Raw genomic sequence first — 23,635 nt, 5'->3', positions numbered from 1 at the left:
AGCTCTGGGAAAGCAGGGCCAGTGAAGTTCAAAGTCGGGGGAGTTTGGGAGGAGAGGTGTAAAAGAGGGGGAGGTAGAGGGGTTATGAGGTAGGAAGGGATTCATGGGTGCACCAATAGGGGTAGGGGATGGAGGGAATTGAGAGGGCTTTTTAGAGACGGGAATTGGAGGTGAAGAGGAGGTGAGTGGTGGTGGAGAGGTTGTGGAGGGGGGGAAGCAGTCGTGGTGGTGGTAGCAGGATGAGGGGCAGCAGTAGAGGTATTCGGAGGGTGAGGGGGTGAGGGAGATTCCTGGTTGTTCCTTAGAGAGGGAAGGGAGGTGGGCTGTTTGAGGGGGTCCAGTGGGGGTTATAGAGGATCGACAGAGGAGTATGGGGGCACAGGACTATCAAGGAGGGGAGGTTCAGTGAGGGGGTCTGTAGGAGAGGGGGTTGAGAGGTCAGAAAGGGGGGTAGAGGGGTCCTCAGTGGACAGAGCGCCAGAGAGGGAACTATATATAGCCAAGAGAGAAGGCATGAGGCCAAGGGAGAAAACTTTGCCTTCATGTGTTTCAGCAGAGCACACGGGTTTAATCAATTTTGCCCAAGTAGAGGGTTCCCAGATGGCAGCGGTGGAGAGCCAGGGATTGAAGGTGACCACTATATACCAATGTTGGTTCAATTCTTTTTCTGAGATTTTTATTTGGCAGCTAGCGAGGAGAGAGTGCACGGCGTGAGCCTGAGGGGCATTTTCAGAAGAAGAAAGGTTTCCCATTGCATTTTTACTTTACCTGAAGACAGAGAGACGGGTGTTGGAGGTGGTGTGCCCCACATTGGGTGCCAGATGTCACTGTAAGTTCCTTGGGGGTCTCTCCACCAGGGGAAGATGCCCGCTTCAAGCCTCCAAAGGAAGAAGCTCTCGGTGGGGGTAAGGCAACAGAGTTTAAGCTACTGAGGCACACTTAGCCACACAGGCACCCATTCACAAGCACAGGCAGAATGAAATGAGACTCTGGAGATGGCTTGATGGGAGAAAGCTAGTCCATTTATTTGTAAAAGGGGAGGCTATTTTATACTCTTTTTTGAAGGACCATGTAAAAGGTTGATTGGATAATATTGAGTGGGGTGAGACGCATGTCAGAGCTCCAGTGCTGGTTGCCGTGCCCTTATTGGGTCTGTGCTCACTTGGTTCCAGTTGTCTTTTCCTGGAAATGGCCAGTTTCCAGTACACACAGAATCATTGCTCTAGGCGCCATTTCATTACTTTAGCGCCATTTTCTCCAGGCACAATTTTGTTGTTTTGTTTCCTTTTTGCGCTGTTTTGATAGGGACTTTCCACCTAGGGTTTTTTTTGCTGGAGTTTTCCCTAGGAGGGGAATTCCTACATACAAAAATAAATCAGAGATTAATTTCTTTTATGAATATATAAGAATTATCCAAAAAAGCTTGCAAATTTTTAAAACAGCACATTAACAGAATTATGCACCATGATAAAGTGGGTTTATCCCAGGTATGCAAGGATGGTTCAACACAAGAAATATCAATTAATGTAATACACCAGATTAACAAAGGAGCAAAAACCAATGATCATCTCATTTGACACAGAAATGGGATTTGACAAAATTCGGCATCCTTTCTTGATTTAAAAAACTTAGGAAAATAGTCATAAAATGTAATGTCCTCAACATGATAGAAGGCATATATGAAATCCCTACAGCTAACAATGTACTCAATCATGAAGATTGAATGCTTTCCCTCTAAAATTTAGCATAATCTGTCAACACTGTTATCCAACTTTGTAAAGGATGTTCTTGCCAAAGAAATTAGGTAAGAAAATTAAATAAAATATATCAAAAGTAAGATGTAAAACTTTCACCATTTGCAGATGCCATGATCATATATATAGAAAGTCCCAAAACTCAACAAACCATTAGAGCTAATACACAAATTCAGAACAGTGGCAGGTACAAGAGCAGCAGGCAAAAATCAGTAGTATTTCTTTACACTAGTAATGAACAATCTGAGGAGAAATCGAGAAAAAAAATCCATTTACAATAGCAACAAAAACAATGAAATATACAAGAATAAATTTAGCTAAGGATGTAAAAGATTTATACATGGGAAACTACAAAACTTTGCTCACATAATTCAAAGAAGATCTAAATGAATAGAAGGATATCCCATGCTCATGGATTGTAACACTCAATATTGTTAAGATGTCAATTCTATCCAAAATGCTTTAAACTTTCAATCCAATCCCAATGAAAACTTCAACAGCCTGCTTTACAGAAATGGAAAAGCAAATCATCAAATTTATTTGGAAGCCAAAACCATCGTGAAAAAGATGAGTGAAGTTGGAGGACATACACTTCCTGATATTAAAATTATTACAAAGTTATGGTGGTCAAAACAGCATGGTACTGGCACAAGGATAGGTATATACAGATCAATGGAATAAAATAAAAAGTTCAGAAATAAACCCTTGCATCCAAGGCCAATTGATTTTTTTTTATTATGAACTTTATTTTCTCTATTAGAGAATTTTTGGGTTTATAGAAGTATCATGCATCAATACAGGATTCTTATATGCTGCCCACCAACAACACTTTGCATTGTTGTGAAACATTTGTTACATTAATGATAGCAGCACATTCTTACAATTACACTATTAATTAAAAGCCCATGGTTTAACTCAGGATTCACTGTGTAGTGCAGATCATGGATTTTTAAAAATTTTTTATTCTGTTATGAAAGACACATCTAATATTTCCACCTTAGATCAGTTCAGATTTTTACTTCAATGCTGTTAATTGCATTCACAACATTGTGCTACCATCACCACCATCCATTACCAAAACATTTACATCACTCCAAACAGGAGCCCTGTACATTTTAAACCTCAATTTCTCATTCCCTACCCCCACCCCATGCGCTGCTACCCTATATTCTAAGTACTGACTCTATGAGTTTCCTTATTCTTTCAAATCAGTGAGATAAATATTTGTTCAATTGTGTCTGTCTTATTTCACTTAACATGATATCTTCAAGGTTCATCCTTGTTGAGGATGCATAGAACTTCATTCCTTTTTAGGGTTCACATTCCATGCTGTGTATATATCACATTTAGTTTATCCATTCATTGGTTGATAGACTTTTGGGTTGCTTACATATTTTGGTAGTTGTGCATAATGCCACTATGAACATCAGTGTGCAATCTGTTCTAGTAATTGCTTTCAACAATTATCTTGGCTGTTTACCTAGCAGCTATACTTAGTTTTATGAGGAACCACCAAACTGTCTCTCACAGAGGCTGCACAGTTTTACCTTACCACCAGAAATGAGTGGGTGTTACTGTTTCTCTGAATCCTTCAACACTTGTTATTTTCTTTTTTTTTTTTCATTAATAGCCATTCTAGTAAATATGAATGGTACCTCATTTCCCTGATTGCTAACGATATTGAGCATCTTCCATGTGCTTTCTGACCACTTGTAAATCTTCTTTGGAGATATGTCTATTTAAATTTTTGCCCATTTTTAAATTGAGCTTTCTTTGTATTGTTAACTTGAAGTATTTCTTTTTATATTCTGGATAGTAAACCTTTATTGGATATGTAGTTTCCAAATATTTTCTGCCTTTATGTAAGTTGTCATTTTATTTTCATGATAAAGTTCTTTGAGGCACACAAGTTTTTAATTTTGAGGAGGTCCCATTTATCTTTTCTTGCTTATGCTTTGGGTATAAAGTCTCAGAAACCATTGGCTAACACAAGGTCCTGAAGATGCTTCTGTATGTTTTCTTCTAGGATTTTGGTAGTTCTATCTCTTATAGTAAGATCTTTGATCCATTTTGAGTTGATTTTTGTAGCATATGGTGCCAGGTGGAATCCTACTTTTTTTTCAAGGAGCGATCCAGTTTCCCAACACCATTTTTGGAAGAGATTATTCTTCACCAATTGAGTGGTCTTTACCACCTTGTCAAAAATTATTTGAGGAAGCTTGCTTCCACTTTCAGAAAGGGATACTGCTTATTTAATGAATCTCTCAATAAAGCTGTAAAATCCTAAAAAAAATAATCAGTTGGCTATAAATGTGAGGATTGATTTCTGAGCTCTCAGTTCTATTCCATTCCTCTATTTTCTGACCTTGTCCAAATAATTTGCTGCTTTGATTGCTGTGGCATTGTCAAAAGTTCTTAAAACTGGAAGTGTGAGTCCTCCAACTTGATATTTCATTTTAAACATGGTTTTAGGTATTTAGGGCCCCTTATGCCTCCATATAAAATTTTTATTAAATTTTCTATTGTTAAAGAACATTTAAATTATATAAATATTAAATTAAAATATGAGGGATTCACAAATGTCCCACTCTTTCCGCCTCCCACACTTCCACATCAACATCCCTCATTAGTGTAGTACATTTGTTACAATTGATGAACATACATTGAATTATTACTACTATCTATGGAATACAGTTTATATTATAATTTACACCTTGTCCTGCACAAGTTTGTAGTTTATAAAAAGCTAGATAATGCTCTGTATCCATCACTGCAATTTTATTCTGGACAACTCCAAAGTCCTGAAAATCCCCCCATATTACACCCATTCTTCCCTCTCCCATCCCTCAGAATCTCTGTTGGACAATGATAAGAGTTCTTCCATTTCTAGAATAATAATAAGTCTATGGTAGAGTAATAATAAATCTATTTTAATACATTGTTCATACCCCATTCTTGAGGACCCCAGGACAGTGATGCCCATTGCTTCTAACTGAGAAAGAGATTTGATCCGTCAGGGTAGATTGATGGATCTATTTTGCATGCAATTGTGAAAGCTTTCTTTTACTTGAGGTGGATCTTGTGCTTTCAGAAGGACATATAAACTTCATAAATGGCTTTTCCATTTCCACAAAGAAGGTTGCTGAAATTTTGATTGGGATTGCATTGAAGCTACAAATGGCTTAGGATAGCACTGACATTTGGCAATAGTTCTAAGAACATAGAATGTCTTCCATTTATTTAGGTCTTTGATTTCTTTTAGCAATGTTTTATATTTTTTACTGTAAAAGTCCATTAAATCCTTGGCAGATTTATTCTTAGGTATTTATTCTTTTGTTGCTATTGTAAATGGAATTTTTGTCTTGATTTCTTCTTCCAAATGGTCATTGTCTGTGTATAGAAACACTACCAATTATTTGGTGTTGATCTTGTATCCAGCCACTTGATCAAATTCATAAATTAGCTCTATGGGCTTTGTTGTGCATTTTTCAGGGTTTTCTGTATATAGGATCATGTCATCTGCAACTAGGGAAACATTCCTTTGTAATTGGAATTTTTCTTGTCTAATTTATTTTTCTTGTCAAGTTCCTCTGACAGGTATTTCCAATATATTGAATAACAGTAATGACAGAGGACATCGGTGTTTTGCTCCTGATTTTAGGGGGAAAGTTTTCAGTCACATTTTAATGTTTTCTTCTTTTGCCTGTTGTTCATCTATACTGGGAGAAACCATCCTGTCTCCCCTTCCCCACCATCACCACCATCACCTCACCATCTCCATTGTCCTATTACGGTATAGGTTTGTTTTTGTTTAATATGGAAAAGTAGATTTCTTATTTTTTAAAGAGATATCTTTTTAGAGAAGTTGTGAGATAACAAAACAATCGTGCATAATGTATAGAATATCCATATAACACCCCTCCACTAGAATATCCATATAACACCCCTCCACATATATTGTTGTGGAAAGGTTTTTTCCTTCATTTTTTATTATTATCTTTTTTTTTTAAAGATACATAGATGACACAAAATGTTACATGAAAGAATATAATAAATTCCCATATACTCCACTTCTCACACCCCTCACTCATCTCACATCAACATCTTCTTTCATTAGTATGGCATATTCATTCCATTTGATGAGTACTTTTTGGAGCATTGCTGCACACCATGGATTATAGTTAATGTTGTAGTTTACACTCTCTCCCTGTCTATTCAGTGGGTTATGGCAAGATATATAATGTCCTGCATCTGCCCCTGCAATACCATTGAGGACAACTCCTAGTCCCAAAGATGCCCCAACATCACACCTCTTTTTCCCTCTCCCTGCCTTCAGCAAATCTCGTGACCACTGTCTCCACGTCAATGGTATAACTTCTTCCAATGCTACAGTCACAATAATCCTATTGTATAATACCACTAAGTCCACCCTAATCCATATTGTATCCCTCCATCCTGAGGACCCTGGCATGGTGATGTCCACTCCACCTCTACATCAAGAGGGTGCTTCGATACCACATGGCTGATGGATAGAATTCTCCTGCTTGCCATTGTAGACTATTTTGGTTCCTTGGTGTGATGGTTGACCATCCTCACCTCCCTCTAACTGACTTGGATAAGTCCAATGAACCTGAGAGTAGGTGTTGCCCCTCTGCTGAACCTCAGGGCCCAGGTGGCACATTTTTTAAAGGTTATGAAAGAACACCATCAGACAATTACCACTAACTACTATCCATGGCATACATTTGTATATTTTCCAAACACCCCCTAGTATTAACACCGTGTATTACTATTGTACATTTATTATAGTTCATGACAGTACACTCATATTTGTACTTTTAACCACAGTCCATCTTCCATCACATGGTTCATTGTGATATACAATCCCATGCTTTGTACAATCTCTCCAATGTGTACACTCCATGGCTCTCACTTTCATCTCAGAGTTATGGAATCATTGCCTCAGTAAATTTTTGGAAGTATTCCTTAGTCCAAAAGAAAAAATTCCATATCTTCCCCTTATTGCCTTTAGCATTGATACCTTCTTTAACATTGATGTATGAATATTACAATATTGCTATTAACTATAATCCATAAGTCACATTAATTGTATTTTCCTATGCATCACCATATTCCTACCAGCATATAATACTGGCATACATTTGTTATAGTTCATTGAACAATATTCTTGTATTTGCATTATCGAAAACAATCCTCATGCACCTCTGGGTTCACTATGTTATTCAGTCCTTAGATTATTCTCTAGCTTTCTTCTGATTGACCTTTCCATCACTAGACCACTTCTTTCAGCCACAGTCCCATTTACAAGCCAGCCATTTCAGTTATAAACACTATAATATGTTGCCATCACCTCTATCCATTTTCACAAATTTTTAGTCAAGCTAGTTGAAATTCTACCTACATTAAGCACCAGTATCCCTTCTCAGCCTTCATCCTATCTCCTAGTAACCTATACACTAGGTTTTAACTCTCTTTGTTTTTTCTTTGTGTTTAGTTCATATTAGTGAGACCATACAATATTTGTCCTTTTGTATCTGGCTTATTTCACTCAGCATAATGTCCTCAAGGTTCATCATATGTGTCCCAATTTCATTTCTTCTTACAGCAGCATAGAATTCCATCATATGCGTATACCACATTTTGTTTATCCAGTCATCAGTTGATGGACACTTGGTTTGTTTCTATCCTGTGGCAATTGTGGATAATGCTGCTATAAACATTGGTGTGCAGTGTCTGTTCTTCTGGATATATTCCTAGTATAAGGATGGCCAGATCATACTGCAGTTCTATATTAAGCTTCCTGATGAAACAATGGGTCAACTGAATTTTAACATGGTTATCCAAGTCCACTCAATTGGGAAAGAAAAGTTGCTTTAACAAATGGTTGTGGAAAAACTGAGTAGTCACATGCAAAAGAATGAAGGATCCTTATCTCACACCATCTTCAAAAATTAACTAAAAATGTATGAAAGACCTAAATATAAGAAATAGAACTATAAATCTCCTAGGAGTTGGGCACCTGCCTACAAAATGGGAGGTCCCAGTTTCAGTTCCTGATGCCTGCTAAAGAAGATGAACAAGACAGTGAGTTCACATGATGGGCTGGCACATCGAGCTCGTTCAACAAGATGATGCGACAAGATTATCCAACAAGATTACACAATAAGCAGACACAGCAAGAAGGATGTGGAGGTGGCTCAATTGATTTGGTGCCTTCCTCTCACATGGGAGGTCACAATTTTTGTTCTTGGTGCCTCTTGAAAAGAAGGTGAGCAGACACAGAAAGGACACAATGACAGATAGAGAAAGACAAAAGCAAGTGGTGGGGGATAAATAAATAAATAATAAATAAATAGATAGATAAATAAATAAATAAATATAAAAAAATAAATGATCCTTTTTTAAAAACTCCTAGAAGAAAAAATAGATGACCATTGACAGGATCTTTTGTTAGGCATTGATTTTTTTAGACTTTACACTCAAAGTGCAAGCAACAAAAGAACAAAAGAGATGAATGTGTCCTCCTAAAAGTTAAAACTCATTGTGTATCAAAGGGCATTATCTTGAAAGGGAAAGACAACCTACTCAATTGGAGAAAATATTTGGTAGCCACATCCAATAAAGATCTCATATCCAGAATATATAAATACTACATCTCAACAATAAAAAGCAGACAAACCCAATGAAAAAATTACAAAAGACCTGCACATTTTGCTGAAGAGGATATACAGATGGCCATAAACCCAATGAAAAGATCCTCAACATCATTAGCCATCATATAAAGGGAAATCAAAACCACAATGAGAAACCACTTCATATACATTAGAATGGTTATTTAAAGAAAAATGGAAAATTCAAGTGTTGGAGATGATGAGGAGTAATAGGAACATTCTTTTATTGTTGGTGACCATATAGAATGGTGCAGCCTCTGTGGAGGACAGTTTGACGGTTCCTCAGAAAGTTAAGGACAGAGTTATATGACATGGCAATCCCATTACTAGGTACATGCCCAAAAAAAATGAAAGCAGGGAATCAAATATCACTTGAAGGCAGACAATGATATATTAAAGATTAGCCCTAATAAGTCAACAAATGTCAGAATAAGGATTCATATACTTAATAGAAAAGTAGGCAAAAAAGAGGAAAGGGAGAAAAAGAACAAATGGAAAAAATATTTTAAAATAACAAATAGATACAAATACATTACAATTAGATAGATTAACTGCCACAGGAATGAAAGACTCACACACCGAAACTCAAATGCAGAGAGGGCTCCATCTGCTTTATTTTTCTTGCTTATATATCATGAATTTTTGGATTCAGCCAAGGGTTGGGGTTAAAGTTTCATTTCACATGGATGTTTTGTCTTGGATCAAGAATCCTCATCTCTAGACTCACACCCTATCAAGTGGCAGAAAGGGCCAGAGAAAGCCGTTTTCAATCTTCAAGTGAGAAGAGGTATCTTTTGCAGAGATAAGCAAGGACAAAGCTATTTTACCTCAGAAGCGAGACAGATGAGCTTTAATAAATCATTGAACCATGCCCTTGCCAAGGTGGTGAAACTAATCCTCATATCTTCCCCCTTTTGCTTATGAGCAAGTGGATCTATTTGAGTAGCTGTATTTATGGTGGCCAAGTATTCATAGCATTGTGTAGTATGTTGACATACTTGGAAGAATCATTGGCAGTCTATAAATATAACAAGACAGAGGCAAATTAATCCTCCTATTGTTGCCCACCATTTAAAATTGAGCTTGGAAACACATGTTTAAGGGTTCAACCATTGTAACTGCTTGGCTAATATTTTTAGTGTGGTTTTTTGTGTTTGTTTTTTAAGTTCCATAATTGCCACTCTAATTGGAAATGGAAGCTTTCACTTCATCCAATATCTGAGTGGAGAAGGCTCTTTGAAAGTGTTTCTTTATTTGATTCCTATTGTGTTGGGTGTCCTTCCACTTTGAAGGAGTGACACAAATGCTAGAAAGCCTTCAGCTAATTTCAATTATTAGTGGCCCTGCAGCAGGAACACGGTGTCTTCCTGTCCATGTTAAATCATTTGAGGATACCTGGGGCTCAGGATCCTACCCAGAGTTGAGAGCAAATAGGGGTAGATCTGTTATATGGTCCCAATAGTTGTGACTAGCAGTGCAGGGGTTGAAAGTTATAAGGGCTACCAGAGCAGACTGTTTCAGGAATCTGCAGTGTGGGAGGTGTCTGAACATCAATCTGGAGAGACTGCAACAGATTTGGTGTTTGCTCAAGGTAGAACTGCAGGTTTCTAACACTGAATGCAGAAGCCGTGGGAAGGTAAATTCCTCCCACCCTAGGTCTAAGAGCCTCGGCATTCACTGAGAACTGCTGTTCATGGGGTGTAGTTTCCAAGTCCCTTGCCCCCCAAATGAATGAACCCCAAGCCTGTGTCCCCTAAACCCCCACAGCCCACACTAAATACCCTGAGTCTACCTTCTCCCAGGCCTTTGTTTCCCGAGCCCAGCACTCCCAGAAATCCAGCATTGCCCTAACCCTCTGGACATGGACTAGCTCCAGAAGTGGGAGAGTTTAGGTGGGAGGTTCGGAGGGGCCAAGGAGTGCAGGTTCAATTTTCTGATCCCCCCATTTTATTGCATTTGGAGGAGATATTAGCTGACTTGCGGAGAGTCTAGGAATAGAGAAGAGGCAAATTTGGCGGGAGAGCCCAAATTACCTAAATGGCCTAGGATAAGAAATTTGGTCTGGGAAAAGATGGAGTCAGAAAATTAACCAGCCCCCTTGTAGCGCACCCAAGGGAGAGGGGCAGTAGGATGTGCTTTACAGGCTTCCAATAGCATATTTATGGTTCCTGGTGAGGGGTGGGTGCTCTATCAAGAAATTAAGAGCCATTATTTTCTCAGTTGAGTTGGTTCATCAGGGACCCATTTGAATTTCCTACAGGAGCCCTCAGCCTTCCTGCTGCCTTGGGTGAGAAGAAAGTTAGGAATGGAGAAAGGGGGAAAGTCAGACTCCTAAGCAGTTTATTCAGTTGCAAAGAGGATTCTTTGCCTGAGACTTTGTATGGTCTTTTTTGTTCCTCTGTTTTCTTGTTTTTTCTTCCTCTTTATCCCCACACTGCCCCCTTTTTCCCCCCTTTTTCTTTTGTTTCCAGTATCTCTGCTTTTTTCTCTCTCTTTTTTTCTCCTTTCCCCCTCTTTCCTCTTTTTTTATATAGTGCTGGAGGCAATATTCCTCATCCTCAATTTTCTCTTTTCAGTGTGTACTGATTTTGGGTTCCAAGGCTATCCCCTTTCCTTACATCATTCTCATCTCAATCATTTATTGTTTCTCTTACATTCCACCTCTCTCTGCTTAGTCCCCAGTATTTCTGACTTTTTATCTCTAATACCTCTAATCTGTTGTCTGTCATTTATTCACTCTGTATGTTAATGTCCTCTCTTTTATTTTTTCCCTCTCTCCTGACCATACTGGCCTTTTAATTCATAGTATATTCCTTCCCACATTCAGTTTAATATCTCATTATAAGTACTCCTCTTTTTTACAGTTATAACTATACACAGCTTCCATGAGTTCTATATCCATTCTTCTAGATCTCACATGGATCTTCTACTAACACTCACTATCAATACAACTATTATATTTTTCTTTTGTTACCCTTTGGCCTTCTCTGGACCTAATATTTTCCTTCGAGGGAACTTAGCCAACAACAAGGAAACAGAATAAGAAAAAAAAGTGACAAATAGAAGACTTAACATGCATAAAAAAACAATAACTAATTAACCCCAAGGCTAGAATAAGAAGAAAATCAACAGAATAAACACAAGATAAAATGATGACCAGACAGCAACAAAAATCTACAGACCATACCAATAATCAGAAAAACATAGCCCAATACAATGAACAAACTAAAAACCAGGAAGAGAAGTGGAACAACGAACAAGTAATTAAAGCTCTCAAAACATGTATCATTGACCAATTCAATGAAGTGAAGGAAGATATTAAGCATATTAAGAAAACACTTGGAAAGCACACAGAAAAATTGTAATGAAGCACAGAAATGATGGGGATCAATAGCACAATCCAAGAAATCAAAAATACACTCTCAGCAAATAACAACAGATTTGAAGTGGCAGAGGAAAGAATTAGTGATATGGAAGACAGTAGATCTGAAATCAAACAGATAGTAGAATTAATCGATAAAAAGATAGAAAAAATCCAGGAGGGACTTAGGGACCTGAAAGACAATGCAAAATGCACAAACACATACACTATGGGCATCCCAGAAGGAGAAGAGAAAGAAAAGGGGACAGAATGGTGTTGGAGGCTAATAATGACTGAAAACTTCACAAACCTATTGAGGGAGCTGGATGCACATATCCAGGAAGCACAGTGCAGCCCGAGCAGCATAAACTCCAACAGGCCTACCCTGAGACATATAGTTGTCAAATTATCCAATGCTCAAGACAAAGAGAAAATACTAAAAGCAGCAAGAGAAAAGAGAACTGTTACATACAAGGGAGGCTCCATAAGATTAAGTGCTGATCTCTCATCTGAAACCATGGAGGCAAGAAGGCAGTGGTATGACATAGTCAAGGTAATAAAAGAAAAGAATTTCCAACCAAGAATACTCTGTCCAGCAAAGCTAGCATTAAAAAAGGATGGAGAGCTCAAAATATTCACAGATAAACAGAAACTAAGAGAATATGCCAACAAGAAACCTGCCCTTCAAGAAATACTAAAGGGAGTACTGTAAGAGGAAAGAAACAAACAGGAGAGACAGAGTTGGAAGAGAGTGTAAGAACAACTAAAACTACAAAAAAAGAAAAAGAAAATAATCAAACAACCTAAGATAAACACAAATCCAAATAAAATATGGCTAATATAAGTAATTCCTTGAAAGTAATAACACTAAATGTCAGTGGATTTTACTCACCTGTTAAGAGACAGGTTGGAAGATTGGATAAGGAACTATGACCCATCATTCTGTTGTCTACAAGAAACTCATCTTAAACACAGGGATTCAAGGAGGTTGAAAGTGAATGGTTGAATCTTACAAGCAAACAGTAAACAAAAAAGGGCAGGAGTGGATAAATTAATATCATACAAAATAGACTTTAAATGCAAAACAATTGTAAGAGACAAAGTTGGACATGACATATTAGTGAAAGGGATAATCTTTCAAGAAGAATGAGCAATCATAAACATTTATGCTCCTAACAAGGGCACCTGCAAATATGTGAGGCAAACACTGGAAAAACTAAGGGAAAGAATAGATGCCTCTACAACTATAGTGGGGAATTTAATACAATGCTATCAACTTTGGACAGAACATCTCAAAAAAGAATCAATAAAGAAAAAAAACTTTGAACAGTATATTAGAGGAGCTGGACCTAGTAGACATATAGAGAACATTACACCCAAATACAGCAGGGTATACATTTTTTTCAAGTGCACATGGATCATTCTCCAAGATAGACCATATGCTAGGCCACCAAAAAGTCTCAATGAATTCAGAAAGATCGAAATCATGCAAAATAATTTCTCTGAGCACAGTGGAGTGAAACTGGAAATCTGTAAGGGCCTGAGGCCCAGATTTTGCACCAAGATATGGAAATTAAACAGCACATTCTTAGAAAAACAGTGGGTCAAGGAGGAAATCTCAAAAGAAATTAATAACTACTTGAAACTAATGAAAATGATAACACAACATATCAAAACTTACAGGACGTAGCAAAAGCAGTAGTGAGAGGGAAATTTATAGCCATAAATTCATACATCAAAAAAGAAGGAAGAGATAAAATTGAAGAACTAACTGCACACTTGGAAGAATTAGTAAAAAAAAACAACAAAGTAACCCCAAAGGAAGAAGAAACAAAGCAATAACAAAGATAAGAGCAGAACTAAATGAAATAGAAAATAAGAAATCACTTGAAAAGACAAACAAAACCAGAGCTGGTTCTTTGAGAAATCAATAAAATTGAAAAACCCTCAGCTAGACTAACAAAGAAAAAAAGAGAGAAGATGAAAATGTACAAAATAAGATATGAGAAAGGAGCTATCACTACTGATCCCACAGAAATATAGACTATCATAAGAGGATACTATATATATTCCAACAATAAGGACAATTTAGAAGAAATGGACAAATTCCTAGAAACACATAAGCAGCCTCTGTTGATGAAAGAAGAAATAGACAGTCTCAGCAAACCAATCACAAATAAAGAGATAGAATCAGTCATTAAAAACCTCCCAAACTAAGAAGAGTCCTGGGCCAGATGGCTTCACAGGTCAATTGTACAAAACATTCCAGAAAGAACTAACACAATCTTTCTGAAATTCTTCCAAAAAATTGAAACAGCAGGAAAAATGCCTAATTCATTCTATGAAGCCAACATTACCCTAGTACCATGGCCAAACTAAGGCACCACAAGAAAGGAAAATAACTGACAAATATCTCTAATGAACCTAGATGCAAAAATCCTCAACAAAATACTTGCTAATTGTATTCAACAACACATTAAATGAATTATACACCATGATCAAGTGAGAATCATTCCAGGTATGCAAGAATGTATCAACATAAGAAAACTGATCAATGTAATACACCATATAAACAGATTGAAGGAAAAAAATCACATAATTAAATCTATAGATGCAGAAAAACATTAGACAAAACACAGCACACTTTCTTAATAAAAACACTGCAAAAGATCAGAATACAAGGAAATTGTCTGAACATGGGAAAGGATATATATGTAAAACCCACAGCCAATGTCATTTACAAATATGAAATCCTAAAATCTTTCCCACTAAGATCAGGAAAAAGACAAGGATGCCCATTATCACCCTTTCTATTTAATTTTGTCTTAGAAGTACTTACTTGAGCACTGAGGCAAGAAGCAGAATTAAAAGGCATCCAAATTGGAAAGGAAGAAGTCAAAGTTTCATTATTTGCAGATGACATGATACTATACATAGAAAACCCTGAGAAGTCTACAAGAAAACTTCTAGAACTCAAAAATATGTTCAGTAAAGTCACAGGTTATAAGATCAATGTGCAAAAATCAGTAGCATTTCTGTACAACAATATTGAGCAATCTGAAGAGGAAATCAGGAATCAAATACCATTCACAATAGTAAATTTTAAAAAATCAAATACCTAGGAATAAATTTAAGTAAAGATGTACAAGACTTATACACAGAAAACTATACAAGACTGTTCAAGGAAATCAAAGAAGACCTAAATAAATGGAAGAATATTTCCTGTTCATGGATAGGAAGACTAAATATCATTAAGACATCTATCCTACCCAAACTGATCTACAGATTCAATGTAATCCCAATAAAAATCAACACAGCATTCTTTATTGAACTAGAGATCCTAGCTACAAAATTTATTTGGAAATGAAAGAGCCCCAAATAGCCAGACATATTGAAGAAGAAAAATGAAATTGGAGGAATCACACTATCTGACTTCAAAACATACTACAAAGCTACAGTAGTGAAAACAGCATGGTATTGGGACAAGGATAGACACACTAACCAATGGAACTGAAATGAGAGTTCTGATATAAATCCTCATATATACAGTCATATAATATTCAATAAGACCATCAAACCCTCTCAACACATAGCCTAGGAGATTTCCAAGTGAAGTCTTCATGTACGTCCCAGGTTCATCTTGCTACATATGTAAACAACAGAAGAAAGGGAAAATGGTAAAGTGAAAAAAAACTGTTAAGTAAAAAGGAACTACGAATTATGATTTGGATAATACTCCATCTGTCTAGATTGCAAAAGATGCTAAAATTAAGTTATCAACTGTAAAGAAAAAATGAACTGGAGATAAGTTCAAGGGAGACTTGACAACTTTCACAAGTGAAAAGAGATTAGGCATGTGCATATGGATCACTTCAAACAAGGAGCACAAATGAGGAACAGAGATGGGAATATCCTGGAAATATCTGTGGAGGACCCTCTTGTCTAATGATATGTGAAATGGAGAGAAGATATGTGCAAATTTAATACCTGATACTTCTATATATCAGTTATTAAATTTTCAATAATATTTCACTTATTTTTGTAATATAAAATAAGAAGATGTATAATGCACTGTAGTTATATTATTCAACCTTCCATACATACATCATCTGTCACACAAGCAATAGTTGCTTAATGGACGTTTTTTATTGACTTTAAGAAGAATATCTATAGCTACATGAAGAGATTTCAACCCATCTTTTTAATTAAATTTTAGATTGAATTCATCTTAACTTGTCTTATATTATAAACTTCCTGGAAACTTCCATGTAGCTATGTCAGGAACACATATATTCCAAATATTGGATTTTTATAATGCTTTGTAGCAAAATCTGTCTATGTCAAGCCAAGAGATGCCACTTAAAATTTTCTGTTGAATGAACAGACAGCATTAAGTCAAGTTATTTCAGTCTATGAAATTGTTTTCAGGTTATGCACATTTTTAAATTTATTGAACGTATATTACTCATACATAAACTTACATAAACAATACATATATAGTAATAATTTTGAACACTTACAAAACAAACATGTATAACATCATACAGGACTCTTGTACCTCACCCTACCATCAGTACCTTGCATTGTTGTTAAACATTTTTAACTAATTATTAAAGAGCATTGTCAATATATTACTACTAACTAAAGTGTTTTCCCCCAACCAACCCTATTATTATTATTATATTTGTATCATTTATATATAAAAGTACAAAAAAATAAGTGTATAGTAAAAGTTGTGAGCTTACAAAGTAAGCATAACGCCATACTGGAGTCCCATACATCGACCCTCCAATGACAACTTGCATTGTCATGAGACGTTTGTTACACATGAAGAAAGAATATTGTCAAAATCTTACTACTTATTATAGTCATTATCTTATATTTGGTGTAGTTTCCCCAAAAACACACTGTTATTATTTTTAAATATATTTTTATGATAGAAGTTGTAATCCTATGAAACAATCTCTACATATGCAGAATTCCCAAACAACATCCCTCTAGTAACACAACACAGTGGCAAGATATTTGTTACAGGTAAGATAATGCCATCTGATTATTACCACCTCTAGGGTATACATTTGGTACACATTTTGCATACCGGCCCATTATCAACAAAGAACATCTTTGGCATAGATGCAAGAATATTATCTAATTACTGCTAACCGCAATCCACATTTCACTCCACCTGTATTTTTCCCATGCTTCCCCACATTCCCACCACCCTGCAATAATGATGTACATTTGCCTGAGCTAACAAAGGACACTCTTGCATTTGTACCATAAAACACCATTCCCATCCACATCTTGGTTTATCATGCTATTCTGTTCCTAGAACATTCTCTGGCATTTTGTCTATTGCCTTTTATAACCGTAGACAACCATTTTCAGCCACATCCCCATTTATAAACTAACTGTTAATCGCTATGTATTATCATAGACTCCATACATTTCCACCCTTATACAGAAAATTTAATTAAAACTTCTATATACATTAAATATCAGTAGCCTGACCCTGGCCTCCTCTTATCTCCTTTGAGAATCTAACACCTACCAGAGATCTTGAAGATATTTTCCTACACTTTCTTTACAAATTTTAAGGTTCTTGCTTTTACGTTTAGGTTTTTGAATCATTTTGAATTAATTTTTGGATAAGGTGTGATATAGGGGTCCTCTGTTCTTCTTTTGGCTATAGATATCCAGTTCTTTCAACACCATTTGTTGAATGCACTGTTCTGCCCAAGATGTGTAGATTGGAGAGGATAGTCAAAATTCACTTGACCATACATGTGAAGGTCTGTTTCTGAAGCATCAATTGAATTCCATTTGTCTATGTGTCTGTCTTTATGCCAGTACCATGCTGTTTTACCACTATAGCTAGATATCATGCTTTAAAATTTGGAGATGACAGTTTTCTTTTCCTTTTTAAATGTTTCTGTCTATTCAGGACCCTTACCCTTCCAAATAAATTTGATAATTGCTTTTTCAATTAAAAGAAATGCTGGTCGAATTTTTTCAGGATTGCATTGAATCTATACATAAATTAGAGTAGAAGTGACATCCTAATGATGTTTAGTCTTCCAATGCATGAGCATGGAGTGTGCTTCCAGTTATTTAGGCAGTTTTTCTTTTTTTTTTTAACATTGAGTTGCAGTTTTATGAATACTAGTGTTTTATATCATTGGTTAAGTTTATTCCTGCCTCATTGAGTGTTATCTCCCATATTTCATTTTCACCATTCTTTTAACATTTAGTACTTTTATTGAGATAATCTTCCTTTCAAGATGCTCTTCCATGCCTCTCTCTCCTGTCTTTTCTTTTCAGGCTCTAGCACACCCTTTAGTGTTTCCTGAAAATCTGGTCTCTTCTTTAAAAATTCTCCCAGCTTCTGTTTATCTCTAATATTCTAAACTCACACTCATTTTTCAAATATAATCTTGCCAAATATAAGATTCTTGAATGAAAGTTTTTCTCTTGTAGTATCATAAATATATCATAAAACTGTCTTCTTGTCTCCATGGTTTCTTGTGAGAAATCAGCACTCTATCTTATTGGGTATCCTTATTTTTATGCATTGATTTTATATTTTTCTCAGAATTCTCACTTTGACTTTGGCATTTACATTTTGATCAGGGTGTGCCTTGAAGTTGGTCTATTTGGAGTATTTTGAATGGGAATACATTGGGATTCTTAGACATGGATATCTGTGTACTTCAATAGGGTTGGGAAATTTTCTACCATTATTTCTTCAAATATTAGTTTTGTCCCCTTTCCCATCTCTTCTCCTTCTGGGATATCCATGGCATGTATGTTCTCAAGATTTTTCATGTCATTAGTTCCCTGAGACCTTGTTCAATTTTTTCCATTCTTTTCTTCATCTGTTCTTTTGTATGTTCACTTTTAGAGGCCATTTTTAAAGCTCACCAATCTTTTCTTTTGCCTCCTCAAATCTGCTATTTATGATTCCAAATTTTTTTTTATTTAACATATTGCACCATTCATTCCCATAAGATCTGCTTTTTTTCTATGTATGCCTTCAAATTTTACTTTGTCCTCATCCAGTGTCTTCTTAATATCCTTAATCTCTTTATCCATCTCATTGGATTTATTAAGGAGATTTGTTTGAACATCTATGATTAGTTGCCTCAACTTCTTTATGTCATCTGGAGGTTTATCTTGTTCTTTTAATTGGGCCATATCTTCCTGTTTCTTGATGTGGATTATAATTTTTGGTTGTGTCTTGGCATCTGGCTTACTAGAGTATTTATTCTGGGTGCAGTTTTTCTCATTAGTTTCAGGCTTCCTGCCCTTTCTCCCTTGCTGTTTGTGCAGTAGGAGGCAAAGATACAGTTGTTTTTACAAGATATGGAAGCTGAAGCTGCCCTTATTGCACCAGATTCCAAGGAAGCTTCTCCCAACTTTCTCCTTTGCCAGGAGTAGGGACAAAGTCACAGCTTTGTGGAATAGTACAAGTTGTGCTGGCCTAGACTGTAGCTGGCTAGAGAGACTGATGAAGCTTCACACCCCTTTCTCCCTTGCCTTGAGTAGGGGAGGAGCTGTAGGTGTGGGCAACAATCTATGCAATTCAGGTCCAAAGATGACCACAGTTGCCCTGGTAGACTTCCGATTATTCAGTCTTTGCCAGCCAAATGTACCGTTCGTTACCTGGATAAGCTTATGCAGGGCCCTCCAGCCTCCTCCCTGCCAGAGGTGGGGCTGAAGCCTGAGCTAAGGCTTCAGGGTGGTCTGGGTGAAATAAACTGATCCCTACAGTCACTGTGATTTTGTTCAGCCCATTTTCCCCTCACACTGGGGACAGGATCAAAATGGAAGACAAAGGCCCCTTTCAGACTTCAACAGTTTTAAACTTTAGATGTTCTTAGTGTTATACTTTATCAGGCCAAATTTACTCATCAGTAGCTGAAAGCAGTGGCCAAACATCTCTTCCCCACCCCCTGTTTTTGGGAATGAAGCTTCCAATTCCAGCCACAGAATTCCTCTAGGGTGACTTGCATTGCCAAGTTCTGGTGATCAAATGCCTCTGAGACTTGGCCAGTATTTCCTAGAGAGGCTGCTGCAGGTCCCCCAGCTTCCTCCCTGTAGAGGTGGGGCTGGGGCCTAGGCTAGACCTGCAATATGACCTGGATGGAACAAAGCTGGTCCCCACCAGCACTGTGATTTTTAGTCCTTCCTGCTTCCCCTCTACCAGGCACTGAGTTAAGATGCCAGCTACCGGCCTCTTTCTCACTTGAGCAATTTCAAACTTAACTGTCCTTAGGGTTATATTTTTGTCTAGCGAATTTACTTATCAGTAGCTGAAGTTGGTGCCCAACCATCTCTTCCTCCACCATATTTTGAAAGTGGAGCTTTCAATTCCAGCCACAGAGCAGCAGCGAAACTGAAATCAACATATTTCATTGGCTGAGCATCATCCCTTATAACCTAGGCAGTCTTAAATAAGTATAGTATATTAAGGCACCCATAATTACTATTTGATGGCAATAAAAAAAGAAAATGATTATCTAAATTAAAAAGGAAGGTAGAGTAGCAAATCAAATCATGTTTTGTGAAAATGAAAAGAAAAGCATGGATGGCAAAGGGTCCAGTGAATGATATGAGTTAGGGAGGTAAATGACCTTCCCTAGGGGAAGTTTTGAATATGATGGATCAAGGATTTAATCTTGGGAAGGACCAGAGTTGGAGGATAATGGGGGAGAAGGAAGAATATGGAAGGGATAAGGAAAGAAGATGATAAATTTTTAATCATTAAGGAGATACAATGAATAGCGAAGCAATCCATCAGGCTGTAAAGTTTATAAGACCCTAGCCTAGAGGGTCAATTCACCCTGTCACTTGATCTGGCTAAGAGAAAAAAGATTTCTATGGTACACTCCCCTAAAGGATGTGGTTTCTCAGACAGATGAGGGATGCAAACATATTCAAGTCTATTTGAGGAGGAAGCAGCTGGTGCTGCAAGACTCACTGCCCTACAGCCCTGGGGAGGAGGTTTGTGTTCGAGGTTGAAGCACTGTGGGAGTATGGCTGCTACCTTGTTGACAGTAATAATCTCCCAGATCTTCAGGCTGGAATCTGCTGATGGTGAGAGTAAAATCTGTCCCAGACCCACTGCCACTGAATCGATCAGGGACTCCAGATGGCCGGTTGGATGCACGATATATGAGCACTTTAGGAGCCTGTCCTGGTTTCTGATGGTACCAGGCTAAGTAGTTGCTAACACTCTGACTGGCCTTGCACTTGAGGGTGACAGTCTCTCCTGCAGATGCAGCCACAGAGCCTGGAGACTGGGTCATCACGATGTCCCCACTGGCACCTGCAACCAGAAAAGAACATAGATTATATATTAAATCATAAACGTATAAAATATGCATCTAAATGTAAGTTTTCTTATTTATCATATATGTTCAGATCTGCTTTTGATGAAACAGTTTGCTAACTCTGTATATTAAAAATATTCTCCAACTTTATAATGATAATACTCTTCTAAACCTCTCACCTGAGAACCAGAGCACCAGGAGAATGAACTGTTGGTAATGTGACATCATGTTGCTCACCCGTCTGATGTACTCAGTCCCCATCTTCAGGGAAACTGCATTAATAGAACTCTGAGCAGACAACGAAGTCCCCGAGGAGCATATGCAAATCAATAGAGTATAAAGTCAAACGTGCCTGTGCAGTGAGTTGTGAAGATAAAAAATGGAAAGAGCTAAAAATATCATGACCACAGGAAATGTAATTACACTCCTGTAAAAGGCAAGAAATCAACTTAGCAGCACAACTTTCAACAATATTCAGCACAATTCAGAAAATGAAATATTTATCCGCAACTGTACTCTTTCATATCAACTGCACCCATCTTGAAAACAAAAGGAATTTGTAAGACAATACATGCATCTGTAAGTGTAATATCAGAACTTCATTAAATGTTATAAATATGGTGCCCAAACCCCGATGGAATATACTCATATCATTGGATCGAGTAAGATATATTGCACGTATGGTGTATTTATCTCATCCTACTCTAAATTTTAACATCCCAAAGGAACTTCACTTAATACATCCTAAACAAGTCCTCTGTATTGCCCTTAATACAATATTCCTCCCAGAAAGGAGTCATCAAATATTTACAAGTCACCCTTAGGACTACCATTTAAGTGGACCACTTTCTAAAATCACTAATGAAGTGATTAGCAGACCTGAAGTGTAACACCTCCACCTAGTGGTCATAGGTAAAATGGCTTCAGCTCTCGAGGTCTGATAAAGCATTTCTTCATTTATTCCTACCCAAAAAAATTATACTTTCAGTATAATGCAAATAACAATATCATGAATACTTCTAGGCATTGGACATTAAATTATGAACAAGTAGAATGATTCATTTTACTGTGAAGTTACACAGTAAACAAGTAACGTTTCTGCAGCCATTACTAACCTACTTCTATGAGATTTCCTCCTCTGAGCTAAGCTGTTACTCAGGAAAGGTAGGGCCATGTGAACGTGGAGCATTTCAGGGTCAACCCTCTACATGAACAGTCAGAGGCAAGAGAAAATTTAGGACACTTTAACAATTATATGCATAAAAAATCCTTCCACTATCATGAGTATATCTTCTCCTGCAGACTTTTCCAAAGCTCCTGAGGTTTTCCATGATGTGGAATGTCCTAGGGAATGTATTGTTCTACTTCTAATTAATAAGTTCATTTTCTATAGTTTGTCTCCTTATGAGCACTTTACGTTAGGAGAGGGTCCCCTCTCAGCATTCAGGAATGGTGCTGTAGATGCTCAAATCATCAGGGAAGGCATTCCTTCTCATCAACAATCCACCCTGTTCTTGGTCGAACAAGTATCTGTTTACAAATGTTAATAATTAATTCAGGTTTGCTCTTTACACCCAGGTATTTATTCCTCCTCTTCCGTGAAGTTGCATTTAATATATATTCTTAAGTTTGCTTATTTTGCTCGAATTTCTACTACTTAATTGATAGGTTTCCTGCATCAGTGCAATATAATTTCCTTCCCATTCTTACACACATTCAAAAATTTAAAGTCATCATGGATGACAGGATGATAAAAAAGGATGTGTTGTGCACGGTAACTGGCCCAGAGGGTCCACCTAAAATGTGGAGTAAGGAAACATTGTCTTCAAGTAGGGGACAGTTGGCCTAATGCGTGAAAGGAGGAGGGGGCTGTACTTCAAAGCCCAGGTAAGAGCACTTCAGAAAATGAACAGGACTTGGCAAAAGATGGTCCTGGATATTTAAGAAAGACTAATGAAGCAGAGTGTGAAAGCAGAAGGGGCATGATCCAAGGGGAACATTTATTCAATGAAAAGTTTGAAGCTTAGGTTATATACTATGAGAATCCATGGAACAAGAGTTAGAATTAATTTTTCATTTTAGCAGTTACTTCTGAGTCATTTTATAACCAATAACACTCTGAAGACGCAGACACAGTGGAAGCCACTAACACTGCAGAGCAGCTGAGGAACTAGCTTTTCTATCATCTCCTTCACTGAAGTCATATAAAGATTTTTAAAAGTTTGGAATTTATACTTCTCAGTGTGACAGAGATGGACTCTGTTGTGGTTTCCCTACACATGGCTCTACTATCCCGTCTATTTGAAACTAGAGTTAACGCTAGAACTGATAGGTGTATGCCCAAGAGACAAGTCTTTGGGCAGTCCATAGGCCAGTTATAACACTTTACCCCAACTTTTATTTTATTTTATTTTATTTTAAAGATTTATTTTTATTTATTTAATTCCCCTCCCCTCTCCCGGTTGTCTGTTTTCTGTGTCTTTTTGCTGCATCTTG

General features: G+C 37.1%; 1 gene segment (V, D, J or C); it reads right to left on the bottom strand.

Moving 5' to 3' along the window:
• Positions 1–20,791: 20,791 nt before the first annotated feature.
• Positions 20,792–21,393, bottom strand: LOC139436718 (immunoglobulin kappa variable 3-20-like). The segment is given in 2 exon segments: positions 20,792–21,135; positions 21,319–21,393. Coding segments are annotated over 2 exon segments (393 nt in total).
• Between the last annotated feature and the right edge of the window lie 2,242 nt (positions 21,394–23,635).

The sequence above is a fragment of the Dasypus novemcinctus genome, chromosome 17 (assembly GCF_030445035.2).
Source record: "Dasypus novemcinctus isolate mDasNov1 chromosome 17, mDasNov1.1.hap2, whole genome shotgun sequence".
In the NCBI taxonomy this organism is placed as follows: Eukaryota; Metazoa; Chordata; class Mammalia; order Cingulata; family Dasypodidae; genus Dasypus; species Dasypus novemcinctus.
The sequence above is the reverse complement of the archived record's forward strand: the minus strand, read 5'-3'. Positions and strand labels throughout refer to the sequence as shown.